The 14184-nt window shown below is 52.6% G+C and overlaps 1 protein-coding gene across 3 annotated transcripts in view; it reads right to left on the bottom strand.

The window, feature by feature from the left end:
- Positions 1-2645: 2645 nt before the first annotated feature.
- The window catches only part of TMEM240 (transmembrane protein 240), a 28180-nt gene continuing 16641 nt past the window's right edge, over positions 2646-14184 (bottom strand). For all 3 annotated transcript variants that reach the window (XM_050931506.1, XM_050931505.1, XM_050931504.1), the window contains exons 3-4: positions 9523-9731; positions 2646-3034 (exon numbers count right to left, since the gene is read on the bottom strand). In XM_050931506.1, coding sequence (XP_050787463.1) covers positions 2886-3034; positions 9523-9731 — 358 coding nt within the window. In that variant the 3' untranslated portion in view covers positions 2646-2885. The remainder of the gene's footprint in view (positions 3035-9522; positions 9732-14184) is intronic.

Raw genomic sequence — 14184 nt, 5'->3', positions numbered from 1 at the left:
GGCCAGCAAAGTCATGCAAGTGTAACACACATAAGAATGGCTCTGGAGGGCATGAATTCACACTGTGCTGAGGCTGCACCTAGCACCCTCCGGGTGCACCGACCTTTTTGCATAGAGGTGCCTATGGCCCAGCTGCTTTCAGCTGCATATGCCTGTAGCAAAGTGCATTAAATTCACTGTGTATTGCCACTGCCAGCAGTGGCCTGGGGGCGGTCAGACCCTGTGCTATGAGGATGTGCTCTGTTCCATGGCGTGGGGCTTACCCATGTTTGGGCCTCACTCCCCCAGCCGGCCACTGCTCAGGGAGCGGGAACTAAACTAATCTGTGGATGGAAGAGATGCCAGAAGGAAAATGGGCCCAGCCCCCTGCCCCGTGCATGGTGGAGGCTTTCGCTTCCTCTGCGAGAGAGGCAGGGCCTGTCCTGAAACTCTCCCATGGCTGCAGCAGCATGAGCCATCCCTGGGCACTTTGATTTGCGTTGCTGTTTACTCGAGACACAGCTTAATGTCCCAAGCAGAGCTACAGTTCTAATGCAGCCTGGGCCTGGGCTCACCGGTTTTCCACTCGCTGCTGCGGCAGGCACCCGTCGAAGGCTGAGTTAAACTAAATGAAACAGCCTGGGGGTAGAAAATGAGCTTTAACATATAAAAGGCAGATCCTCAGGCTGGGTACACTGGCATCATAGAATCACAGGGTTAGCAAGTCCCACCAGGGTCAGCCGGTCTAACCCTCTGTCCCGATGCAGGATTTGTTGTGGCTAAGCCAGCCTGTTAGCCACTGATGGCAAGGGGCCAGCTCCTGAGCTGCAGTCAAGCAGTAGAGATCATTGAAGTCAATGCCACTTTACACCAGCTGAGGATTTAGCCCACAAGGCTCATTTCACTCAGCCTGGCTGTACCGCCCTTTGCCTTGGAAAGGAGCTGCTCCCAGCCCCCCCGTTTCCAAGTGCCTGCAGCCAGGAAGCCTTGGATGCCAAACGCGCAAGCAGCGGAACACAAGCACCGACGGGGATCAGCTGGCCACCTATTTTCCAACCAGGTCTGGCCTTGTAGTCACATGTGCTATGAACTATCTAAGCTATAGAGAACATGGCTCTGCATTTGGCTTCCTCTGTCTGGGACTAGTTTGTAATTTGTTTTCTAAATTAAATAAGACTGGGGAGGGGGTGGCCATTGGGGGTTGTTTTCTTCCCCTCACCCAGCCATTGCAATGGAAACCTAAGCAGGTTCACACAGAATCCAAGAATTCACAGAAGGGACATTCATTTTTCCTACATGTTCTTCCCCCCGGCCCTTTAAACTCAAGCCCACTAAGTAATACAATAGGACTTCCAAGAACTGAAAGGCGAGCCCTCATTTCTACGGTGCTGGCCCCTCGCCCCTTACTCACACTGACTTAGAGGCTTGTTCTGCGAATAGTCCCATTGAAAAATCAGTGGACCCATCCGTGCCCAGCTGACTGAGCCTGCTCCCTGTGTCCTCTGCAGGAAATGTCTTGATGCACAGGGGCTCCTGTCACATGCCCTTAACACGCTGCCCGTGCTGCCTGAGCTAAGGTTATTCGCTGTCCGTGAATGGGTTTTCATAACCCTCACTCGCTCCCCTGAAACCAGCACTTTGCCCAGCTTTAGGCTTGAGTCCAAGCAGATGCTAAGCTCCCCACCTCCTGGTGCAGGCTCTGATCCGAGGCTCTGGTTGCACCCATTACAGATACAACCACCAGCCGTAAGGGGTTTGGAGCTGGGGTTTAGCTTCAGATCTAGTCACCTCCACTAACAGCTCCTTAAAGAGCTGCCCTGAAGTAGTCCCAAGCAGTGCAGGACCTTCAGAGAACTAACACACAGAGCAAGGCAACTGCTTGGGAGTTTGGAGGTAACGGAGGGGAGTCTCCAGAGCCTATTCCCACCTCTGTCACCAACTCACCGGCACAGCCCTTCTCTGTGCCTCAGTTTCCCCTTCTGTAACAGGGGGGTGATACTTCACTTCCTCCCAGAGGGGTGGTGAATGACTTAACATTTATATAGCAACTGGTGGGCATGATTTTCCCCCCTTGCTTACACCGCAGATGTAACTCCACTTACTTATCTCAGTGAGTTTTATTCTCCTCTCTCGCCCCCAGAGCAACTGGCTCCAGTTCTCCTCTCCTGGTGGTGTAAACATGGAGTGACAGCAATGAAGTCAATGGAGTGACACCAACATGAAACTGGTGCGAAACGGAGCAGGATCAGCCCTCTTAAAATGCTAAAATCCCATTGGTTGGTGGGTGATTTTTTGCAGCTTTCTAGGAGGCCTTTGCTTAAGGCAGGTTTCGCTGTAGGCCAACAGGAAGAATGAATCGTTTGTGTATTTCTAGAACTTCATTGACTGCAAAAGATAAATAACTCAAAACCAAAGAAAACGGGACACTGCACCTTGGAAACACGCCAGCACGAGCCTCCATCCAAACCTGCGGTGGCATAAGTCATCCTAAGAAAGGAAACATCATGGAGCGAAAGGCATTCTAGCTCTCGGCCGAGCATCGCTAACGTCTTCGGAGAGCAGATCCCTAGAACAGACTCCAAAAGAGGTACACGGAAGGTGCAGGAGAACTTCAACCAGTGGGGATGGGGATTTGGAAGTATAATGCAAATCTCCCCCCACCCCCTTTCTTTTTTTACATATATACAGCAGTCCGACAATAAAACGATGAACACAGTGCAATGTCTTGGCTACCTTGCAGCCAGAACTGGCTTAGTTGTGCATTCGCGGTGTGCCTCAGAATCACACCACCTAGATAAATAAAATGGCGTCCTCCACTGTCTTCCACAGAGGAGCGAACTCACAGACGTTCCCCTAAAAGCCCAGTTCTAAAATCGCTTTACAGTCTCTGGAGGGGAAGGCGTTTCTCAGAGGTGTCGGGGGCTGGGATGTCCGTTATGATACAGCTTCTGTTTGATGTGCACCATGTTCCCTGTGGCCTCCTCGTACTGCCTGTGCTGACGTTTCCTGAACTCCTTCAAGTTACAAAATTTCGGAATCCAAGACCAAGAATTGTCTGGTAGGTGAAAGAAAAGAGAAAGAGGCGGTTAGGGGCTGAACGGGCTGTAACCCATTGGTCAGGACGTATCACCTCCCGGAGCCTGTGACAGCCTCAGCTGGAGAGCTTTGCTCAGGAGACAGCAGCTGATGCTTTTAGTTCGGGAGGTCTCGGGGTCAGGCCCCAGTATGTTGGCCAAGATGGCACCGGTACATGAGACATGCTGAGTAACTAGAGGGTGGCACATCAGAGAGCAGGGGAGCGTATTTAGGGGTGAGAGAAGCAGGCCCGTGAGTTCTGGTCCCAGCTCAGCATCTGACCCATTGTGTGGCCTGGCAGCAGGTCACGTTCTCTCTCCCCATGCCTCAGTTTCTCCATCTGAAAGCTGAGGCTAGTATTAGTGACACGTAATTCCCGCTGTGTAGTAATACAGGTGAGCACTGGTGATCTTCAGCGGAGCAGTCCCAGCCCACCACTGTCCTGAGCCCCCCATGTCACATGTGTAACCCCATGGGAGTCTCCCCAAACCCTGCACCCTCTTTGGGTATAGATTTGTCCAAAAGTGCTCTCAGATCCATGGACAGCAGGCACTATATAAATGAGAAGTATTATCTTAAAGCAAGGAGCCTGCACGGCTCAGAGGACCCCATACCACGTTGGTCCTACACTCTGCAGAATTTTTCATTGTCACTGCAGGGACTTTGCTCCAATCAACACTGTGACCCCTGTATTCATTTTGATATTGACTTCCCTCTTTGGGGCAGTGTAGGAGGCAGTCCTGGAGTGTGGGATATGACGAGTGATTTTACCAGAACTCTTCAGCTAATCATCAGTTTAACACTCTTGACTCTGAACCCTACCGCTGATAGTTTAAATGTCAACAACCATTGAGAGGAATGGGATAGTTTATACTTTTCAAAGCAGCAGTTTCAGGCAGTTTGTTTGGGGTTGTCTTCCTAAGTTTACAATTTACCCTTAGGGAAGGTTTTCTTCACAATTGGAAAGCTAGAACTTTAAAAAAAAAACAAATGAAATTTGAAAGCCAGGAGCAGAAGTGTGTGTGTGTGTGTGTGTGTGTGTGTGTGTGTGTGTGTGTAGGGGTACACGTACCCCTGGGGATACACAGAGGTCTGCCAGGGGGTACATCAACTCTCCTAGATATTTGCCTAGTTTTACAACAAGCTACATAAAAAGCTCTAGCGAAGTCAGGACAGACTAAAATTTCATGCACACAATGACTTGCCATACACTGAACCGAAAGTATAATATTTATATTCCAATAGCTAGAGTTTCTCATTCTATGGTAAAAATGAGAAAGTCAACAATTTTTCAGTAACAGTGGGGCGGTGCCACTTTTGCTTACAAAATCAGACCTAGAAATACAAGTCGTTATTAAGGGCCGTGAAATTGAGGGTACACAGGCAGGGCCGGTGCAAGGATGTTTTGCGCCCTAGGCAAAACTTCCACCTTGAGCCCCCCCACCCCCACCCCACAGCAGCTCCCCCTTCCACCCTGAGGCACCTCCCCCCCCGTGGCAGGTCCCCCCTCCATCCTCAGGTGCCCCCCTTGCAGCAGCTCCCCACCCTCCACCCTGAGGCGCCCCCCGGCCCAGCTCACCCCTGCTCCGCCTCCTCCCCAAGCACGCCGTGGTTGCTTCACTTCTCCCGCCTCCCAGGCTTCTGGTGCCAATCAGCTTAGGCATCGCAAGCCTGGGAGGCGGGAGAAGTGAAGTGACCACGGCGTGCTCAGGGAGGAGGCAGGACAGGGGTGAGCTGGGGTGGGGAGTTCCCCCGAGTGCCCCCCCTTACTTGCTGCAGGCAGCCCTCCCCACGCTCCCCTGCCCCAGATCCCTCCACCTAAATGCTGGCGGCGACCAGGGCGGCCGAAGATCCATCCGCCGCGGTCACTGCTGCAGAAATGGCACCCCCCAAATGCCAGCACCCTAGGCGACTGCCTAGGTCGCCTAAATGGTTGCACCGGCCTTGTTCACAGGACAAATCAGACTCCTGAAAGGGGACCGGTCGTCCGGAAAGGTTGGGAGCCACGGTTCTAGAAAATAGGATTGGTCTTTAACCAAAAACGGCTCCAGCCCATCTCAGCTAACTCCTCTTTTCCCTAAAAAGGACAGTAGGCACCATCTCGGAAACCAGCTCAGAGGCTGCCAGACAGGAGGTCTTTTCCTTCTAAAAATGCTCTCCAGCTAAAGGCAAAGGAAACCCGGAATGCTATTAAAAGCCTTGTATTAAAGATCCAGAATACAAAGGAAACCACGTTAAAGCCTTTGCAATGTAAAGCATCATGTTTGGCTTATATTTTAAGTGGTGCGTTTGCCATGGTACTAAGCAGGCTGAACCTTGTTTAAAACGGTTGATGCTGGATGGCAATAGGGTCCTGTTACCACCTTTCACTCTTAGGGGCCATAGATTGCATCTAAATTAATACAACAGTTCTAATCTCAGCCTCCTCCCTCTTTGGGCAGATCATTTAGTTGCTTTGTGCCCCAGTTTCCCCTCTGTAAAATGCAGCTTATGGTAATAATTACTCTGGGCTCGTGAGCAGACTAATCAGTTGGGAAAATGCTGTGAGGCCGGAAAGCACCACACAACAGCGGCTGGATATGTTAAAACCTCAGTGCGTCCTTGCAGCAACAAACACGGTGTTAATTTCATTCCCAGCCCTGCTTGGCTCCAGCCACTTTATTTCACTTTTATTGGGCCGTTCCTCTGTAACACCCGGCGTGTCAGTGACAGAACCCCAGTCCAACAAGGGCTAATAATTCTCAGCAATGGAGCTGCTTAATTATTCCAAGTGGAGCCAGTCCCCATGCTGGGTTCCCAATAAAGGTGCCAGCTATGAAATGCAGCCTGCCTTTCTTCGGCTATAACCTCCCCAGAGAGCAATGCAAGCATGGGAGCAAAGTGAACAGAAAGAAAACTGCCCCTCTCCACAATCCCAACAGAAAAAGGCAGCTAGGACTAAAACCACCATCCAGCCAACGTGTGCAGCCTCACGTGTTGGCGAGTCTCTTGGTAATTTTCTTAAAGCCCCAGAGGCTGGAGTCAGGTGACAACCTCAGCTCTCTTTCTTTTCGTTTGAAAGGGGAAGTTTTTCACTTCCCTGGTTGCAGAAAAGAGCTTGAAAACGGGACCCCTAAAGGCTCAGAAACCCCAAGTGGTTGTCTTAGAAAATCTCATGACAGCGTGGGCCTGACTTGTGATTTTTCTGTCGAACGCTCAGGGTCAGAGATGCTGTTCCAAGGTAGGATAAACAGAGACAAACGCCTGCACTGCCTGGCCGAGGCGCCCAGCACAGGGCGTGACACCTCCGGGCACAGCCCTTCCAGGTTCTGGAACAGCCAAAGGACAGGCTGCCCCCACAGGGCCCAGTTCAACACTGCCCCTTTGCACCCCCTCCGCTAGCACAAAGGAGGGCAGGGCGGAGGTCAATTCCTTCCCTTGCAAGTGCCCCTGGATCTGCAGGACCTCTGGGTGCAGGAGACTCCAGGAAGGCAGAGTGGATGGGGCTTGGGCAGGCGGGGTGACGATTCGGAATCCTTGCATGGCCCCCTGGGGCCATGCAAGCGGGGCTGCAGCTGTGCCAGGATCCCCACCAGCCTCTGCAGCTGCTGAACAGCCTCCTGGGCAGCTCAGAGAATCCATCCCAGGTTTTGTTCTAAGCCCTTCTGGGGCTTTGTGAGTCCCATCTAGCTGCAAAATCCCAGGGGAGACTCTCCACCCTGCGGGAAGCCAGAGACCGGCTGCACTGGGGCAAGTCGCAGCTTTGCCAGACTCCACTAGGGTTCTGCAAGGCACCAGTGACAGCAACCCGGCCAGAGTACAGTGGGCTCCAAGCCAAGTCGCTTCCAGTGGGACACCCCAGACTAAAGGGGTGTGTTCTTGGAGAAGAGCCGGGAGGAGTTTAATCAGGGGGCAATCCACTGAGCAGGGCTCCTGCCTCCTTCCCCAAGCCTGCTCCGGGGGAGCGGTTATTCTGCTCCCAGGAGCTTGGAGGGCTCGTCCCCCCTCCCTTGGCAAAGAGATCATTCTTTTGTTGTTGGGGTTTGGGGCTGGTTTCGTCCCCGAGCACTTTCCAGAGTCGCTGACGTCACTCAGCTTGAGCTCAGTGGGACAGCCAGGCCGGTGTGCTCCCACAGCCGCCCCGCACACACCAGCAGGTGCGTTCACATGGACACACACCCACGCACAAACAGCTGTCTGCCTGCGTGCGCGCACACACCCACTCCCAAACACACACAGCCACCCAGAGCTCGCTCACCGGCCCACCGACTCTTGCACGTGCGCTCACGTGGAAATGCCTAGACACACCCGCACTCACACCAAACCACGGACACAAGAACACACCTGTGCACAAATCCACACCAACACACAAGGACGCCAACACACAGAGCCAAACGCGGGAGTGTGCCCAAATGCTGATTCACCAGACACTCTGTGGGGGGCGTTCACCCCCCCTTCCCCCAATGGAGCACAGGCTACCTTTGTATTCAAGAGCTGTCCTCCCTACGACCACCATTACAGCTGCATTCTGCACATCCGGCCAAGTGACAAAACTGCTGCTTCCCCCTCTGCAGCTGTTACCCAGGGGTGCCCAAAGTGCTGGATGCCACGGGCTGGCTCCCCTGACGCATCCCAGCTCCACGTCACTGTTGGGCTGTTCGAAGGGAAGGTATTTATTTTTCCCAGCTGGGTCCTATTTTGTCCTGAACATTTACATCTCTGGCCCGCAATTTACTGACCTAATGAATCACTGGCTACTTAACGCCCCCCCCCCCCAACGCTCATTGGGCAGGTGTACACAGAAAAGCAAAAAGAAGGAATGAAAGAAAAGCCAGCTAGATCAAAGAGATAGACGATTGTTAGTAACTTAAAGGGGGAAAGGGCCCATCTATGAAGACCCTGTTTACAGTAGGTTGAAGATTCTGCCCAGTTATTGATACTTCAACCAGACACATAACTAAAGAAATCAGCTCTCAAAGGCTGGGATGCTGCAGCCATCTCTCTCTCTCCTCCCATCCACATGCTAACCTCTCTCAGCCCCGCTTAGCTCATGAGATCTGACGAGATGATGGCTGCAGGTGGGATGGCTGGAGGGCCCCATCATGAGCTATATACCTTAGATCTTGCAGGACCCCTCTGAAAATGAGCCTTCCACTTCGGAACAGACAGCACAGGCGTCTCAAGAGACAGCCCAATTCAGAAATTGCTTGAGCGGGTTGCTGGGGATTTGGAAGCTCTAATGAGAAATTAATACCATTTTGATGGAAGTTTTTAGAAAGAAGCAGTCAGTTTCCCTAATTAGATTTTTTTTAATAGGTTTGCACATAAAGCTTTCTTAAATTACCATTTTTTTAAAGCAGACATCAACTGGCATTTAGAGAGTGCAATTTACACAGACACTGATTAGATGATAGGATTTCAAGTTGCCTTTTGTTATTTTTATTCCATTTTCTCCATTTCTTTTCCAGTCACAATACCAGGGACAGCCTGTGCTGGTAAACCATGGGACTAGAGAAAGGGGGTCTTGAACCGTCCCTCTATGCAGCTGGGGCGGGCCGCTGGCAGAGACAGGTTGCTAGACTTGATGGGCCACAAGTTTGATGCAGCGCGGTAACTGCTATGTTCCTATTGCTCCTGCTCGTGGCTACAAGTGGCATCCAACCCACCCAGTCCCTTCTGACTGCTGCCATTGCCAAGTGGAGATTCCCCAGCATGCACAGCACAAATGACCACATCTGGAACAATTCTGGTCAACTAGGGAAGCTTCAAGACCAGAGGAGGGGTGTGCGTGAGAGAATCTCATCACGTCACCACCAGTACACATGGACATTTAATTTCCCTGCCACCAACATCAACTTCCCACCGCACGTTGATGCCTCGCTGTAAATATATACGCAGAAATGTTTACACACATTTAATCTTGCCATCAAATTCCCAGAATGCCACAAATTTACCCAGCCAAGATGGGTGAAGTAATATCTTTTACTGGACCAAGTTCTGTTGGTGAGAGAGACAGAAAGAGCTCAGGGTAAGTTCGAAAGCTCGTGTCTCTCACCAACAGAAGTTCATCCAATAAAAGATATTAATTACCTCCTCCACCGCGAATCTCTGAGCTCCTGGGACCCACCCGGCTATAACAACCCTGCATACAACACGTTTACAAGTGCAAACAATACGACTTTCCCCATACATTTTGTTCTCCAGCAAACACCCCTTGGCTCCGTCATGCGTTCGCGAGTAAATATCACTTTCCAGCAAATCCCCCTGCATGGTGCCATGGATTTCCATGTAAATATTTACAGGTAAAGTTCATTTTTTTATGCAGAGAGCTGGAATTCAGCCAAACAAGCTTGTGACAAATTAGTCAAACATACAAACCCTCTGAATGGTGGTTGTTCAGGGGTTGGGGGGTTTAATATTATTTTCAAACTTCCTTTGATGAGCCACAGGACTCGAGCAGGGGTGGGAAGCTCGCAAGGAGGCACTTACCGTACCGTCGGCTGGTTCTCCAGGCTCGCACAGCATAATGGAGAACTCCATCCATCCACACCAGAAACCAGCTTATACAAAAGCCCAGCAAAAGTCCCAGCATCAGGTCAATCTCCTGCTTGGTTACATTGTCAGTCACAAAGTAATTCTCCGAGGAATCCACCACCGACTGGTCCCCGTCGTATGGAATAACGTAATGTACATGATGCCTGTTGCGGGGGGGGGGGGGGGGGGGGGGGGGGGGGGGTTGGAGACATAAAAGGGAGAAGCATCAGCAGATGAGAGTAGAAAACATGCTCCATTCATTGGCCCCTATGCTGCAAGGGGGCAAGTTAAGCGCTTTTTGTCTGCTGTTCTACCAACACTCGTGGGAACAGAAGTGTTTTCACAGAGTTTATTTGTAATGTCACCCGAGGCAGGATTTTAGGGAAGGAGGTCCAGTAGTGTGAGCACAGGGAACCAAGAACTCCCGTTCCTGTTCCCGTTCTGAGACTGAGCGTGGCCTCTCTGGCACGCTTCCTGGGTACAGCCTTTTCTCTCAAAGGGCTGGTGAGAAACCCTTTAATAACCTCCAGGTCCCGTTATCAGTTGACCCCCGATCAGCCTTATCAGGTGATCCATTGCTTAGCTACCAGCACACCAGGACAGACTGGTTCTTCTGGCAGTAGGGTAGCCAATTCTTTCTCTAAGCAGGCTTCCATGTGAATCGAGGACCATGAAAGTTTAACGACCCTCTGCTATTAGCCCTGCGTCACCACCCCTTGGGCTTTCAGTCCGACAGGGAGGTAAAACGACACCAGAGAAAGCAGACAAGCCCCACACAGAAAATGGAGTGTGCAGTCTGACAGATACACCCAGCGTCCTCAGTGTCATACAGAATAGAAAGAGTTCTCAAATTGTCACACCAGCCTAGAACCGGCCAGCCCGGAGCACACTGGCCCACAGCGAAGGCTCAGAGTCCAGCTAAGCAACTTCCTGCAGCACAGCACAGAAAAGCTTTCCATAGTCTCCCAATTTATCCAGGCAGTGAAACGTGAGACCTTTCGAGATACCTCGTCCCAACAGCCCATCTGCGCAGAGACTGCCCACAGGCTGGCTGGCTCCAGCTGGGAAGGTGTTTTCTGGGACATGGAGTCCTAGGAGCTGGCCAGACACCCAGCACACTCATCTCACCCCATGCCAATCCATCAGATGGCAATAGAGCCGAGTCCCCACTCAGCTGAGCCGAGGTTCCAGCCAGCCCCTCCAGCCCCTCCACAGCCAAGGGGACTGGCACAGACTCCAGCCAACAAGAACCCGGGTAGCAGAGCCAGCAGGGATGCTTCTGTATCAGAGCCGGTGAGTCAGGAAGCGCAGTGTCTCTCCCCGGAGCAAGGGCTGGGAGTTATCACAGGCTCCAGGCCCCCAGATCCACCTCACCCCCGGGCAGCAGAGCCTTCCAGAATTGTGCTTTCCAAGCCACGGAGTGCTCTACCTGCCTTGACATGCATCAACAAAGTGGGTATTCACCCACGAAAGGTCATGCTCCAATACATCTGTTAGTCTATAAGGCGCCACAGGACTCTTTGCTACTTTTACAGATCCAGACTAACACGGCTACCCCTCTGATATCTGCCTTGAGACTCCACCTGCCAGCATTCCCTTCTGCCCTACCCCATGAGGGGCTCCCCAACTCCTTGCTCTCTCTGCTGCTCCAGAGCAAGCACGGGATGCTTGGGTTTGGTTGGTGTGTGCGGTGGGATCCCCATATGCTACAGCCTGGCACCATGAGAGAAAGGTTAGAACACGAACTTGCTGACAGATAAGGAGCCCAGAGGCTCAGGAGAGTTACATCCAGGTAACTGGGGCAGGGCCTGGAGAGAAGAAGCAGAATAGCCAGGGATGAGCTACGGGAAGACAAGAGAGATGGGGAAAGGGGGCCTGGCGAGCTCTAGATTCCCCCAGTGTTGCTCAATTTCCTCCGGGTAAGGGGAGCAGCTCTGACACGAAGCCAATCAGTGGCTGGGAAGAGTGCTTGGTAACCACCACCAAGTGCCCATCAGCATCACAGCAGCCTGCAGCAGGCCCCTGCAGAAACCTGGTCACTGCAGCCCAGCCAGGGCTCCCAGCTCAGGGCACAGCTGTGGTACAGGCACCCCTGTCCTCAACCCACCCCCTACCAGCATCAGACCCAATTCTCTTCCTCTGGGCCCGTCACCCAGCCCTGAGCCAATATTCCCGGGGGAAATCAGTCGCTGGAGGCCTCTGAATATGCATGAGGAGCAGGCTGCTGCATAATCACGCCTGAGAAATGTCCAAATATTTACACAAACAAACCGCGGCTCAGAGGAACCTTCTGAAAACAGCCGTCAGCTCAGCAATCGCTGAACGGGGGCCAACCCGCCAGCGGCCCCCGGGGAGCAGCGCCAGGGTGCTGCAGATCAGGGTTACCGGGGGCCAGTCTGTTCCCAGGTCCAACCCCAGGGAGCAGCTACGAGCCCTTCTCACTCCCATCTGCCCCACCTCGGGGCGAGAGGCAGTGACCAGTCCAGTTACCCCCCTGCCGCTGCTCAAAGCTGCCACCTCCTTTCTAGGACTCCCTGATGCTGAGAGGAGTCCCAGACACAGCTGGGGGAAGAGGCCAGCCCAGCTAGCAGGAGCTCTCAAGGTGACCGTGCCCTCCGAGCCACAGGCCCAGCTTACAAGTCCGGCTCGCGAGCATCTTTTGCCTTTGACCCCACCAACGCAGCGCGAGAATCTCTCTCGCTGGGCACACGGGCAACCCCCAAAGGCTGCCAACGCTGGGGAGCAAGGACGTGTGACGGGCCGGGGGTCTCCCTCATCAAGGAGGCTCCTTTCTGGGCAAAACATAAGACTAGTGGCTGTTTGGCCCTGGGGTCTCTATACCAGTGGCAGGGGCTGGATTAGCTGATGGAACACTGATGCTCTCGATGTACACAGCTCAACTTTATCTCCCCCTCTCCTCCTCCGGTCGCCCCAAGAAAAACTCTGGGGGGTTCTCTGCCTATTTCCTTACCATTGTACCCCCAGCAGTCGGGAATAAAGTCATCTGCTCTATAGGGACTTGTGTCTTTAGTCTTCAACGGAAGTAGGATTCCCTTATGTACACAGAGCCCCATTAAAATGCAGCTACCTCTGGGGTTGAGCCTGCCTACCTCTGCCCCCAAGACATCACATACACAGCGTAGTCAAGAAAAGAGCCACCAGATCTTCAATAGCCACCAAGAGCCTGGGCTTCAGATTTTGCTTCTGGAGGAAACAAGCTTTCAGCGCTTCAAGGGACACACACATGTGCACATACAGCTGGGGCGAGGATATCTGTACTTAGCTTAGAAATATATGTGCAGGTGAGAATGAGCTGACTCAGCCTCCCATGAGAAGCTCCAAAGCAGGCATTTCCTTTGCCACCTGAGATCCACCTGGCCTAGGTCAGAGCCTGCATTTTCCCACCACACGGTCAGTCAGAGGGAAAGCGAGCAGCTGCCTCTTTCACGTCCGCTCTGATAGGGGCGAGGCGAGATGCCCACTCCAAACTGCAACAAGAATTCTCTTGCACAGTCATTGGGAGAGTCATCCGCAGGGATCATAAGCGCTTTAAAGATTACATACATGCCCCACCCACCTGAAATCACTTCATGCACCACCAAAATGCAGCCAGCTCTGGGGTGGAACACAGAAATTGCTTAACAGCACTCACCACCACCACACAACAATGATTATTTGTAATATAATAGCACCTCAGGGTCCTAATCAGAATCAGGAATCCTCTGTGTTAAGCATTGAACCAATGAAAAGTAAAGGGAGGGGGCAGGATTTATGGAGGCAAAATTGCACGATGGAGTTGAAATTTAGCAGGGTTAATACTTGGCTTCTAAAGTGCCAGAAATCCTAGGTGGCAGGGACCTCAGTTGTATGTCTCCTCTGAGAGACACGCCACCCAGCACCAGTGCACCCAGAAAGTCATGCTGCAGTGCCGATTCAGGCCACCTTGAATCCCCAGCGCTTGGCATTTGAATTGTGATCGCTAAAACCCAAGCAGGTTTTTCTAAACACCGGAGGTTTATCAGAGGAACAGTGTGCCGTGGAGATAACATTGATTACTGCCGCGCCCCGGCCTGCAGGGCTCCACACCACACTTCCTTGCCAGGAACCGTTCTAGAGATACCATCACCTTCCCTTTGTCCGGCACAAAGGGCCAAGTCTCGCTGCTAATTCAAGGACTGGGGGGTTATTCCAAATTGGATCGAACCCCGGTGGGGGGTGGGGAACCTGCTGAAGTTTCCATTCTAGCCTCAGTTGTCAGGGCCTCTGGCGGCATCGCTCACGAGACATCGATACGTGAGCACAGAGAGCTATGAATAGAACAAAGGTCCAGGGGCCCTGCTGAACGAAACAGGAGTTTTATAACAGAACGGGGACAAGACGGCTCGGGGGGGGGGGAGGTGGAGAACGTACCCTGCAGATCCAAATCCAGCCCAGTGACCGCAGGCTTGTGCCCGTGTGATGGATGCGAAATAAGTGTGGAGAGTCACATACAGAGGCGGAGAGCGTTGCGGCTTCTCTCGCCCTATGCTGGGACTGACCAGGCTCCCAGCACAAATAGGAACAGGATCCAGGGCAGGTTTGCTAGTGGGGGCTAACTAGGAAGAAGGAATGCCCCCA

The sequence above is a fragment of the Gopherus flavomarginatus genome, chromosome 21 (genome assembly GCF_025201925.1).
Source record: "Gopherus flavomarginatus isolate rGopFla2 chromosome 21, rGopFla2.mat.asm, whole genome shotgun sequence".
NCBI lineage: Eukaryota > Metazoa > Chordata > Testudines > Testudinidae > Gopherus > Gopherus flavomarginatus.
The sequence above is the reverse complement of the archived record's forward strand: the minus strand, read 5'-3'. Positions and strand labels throughout refer to the sequence as shown.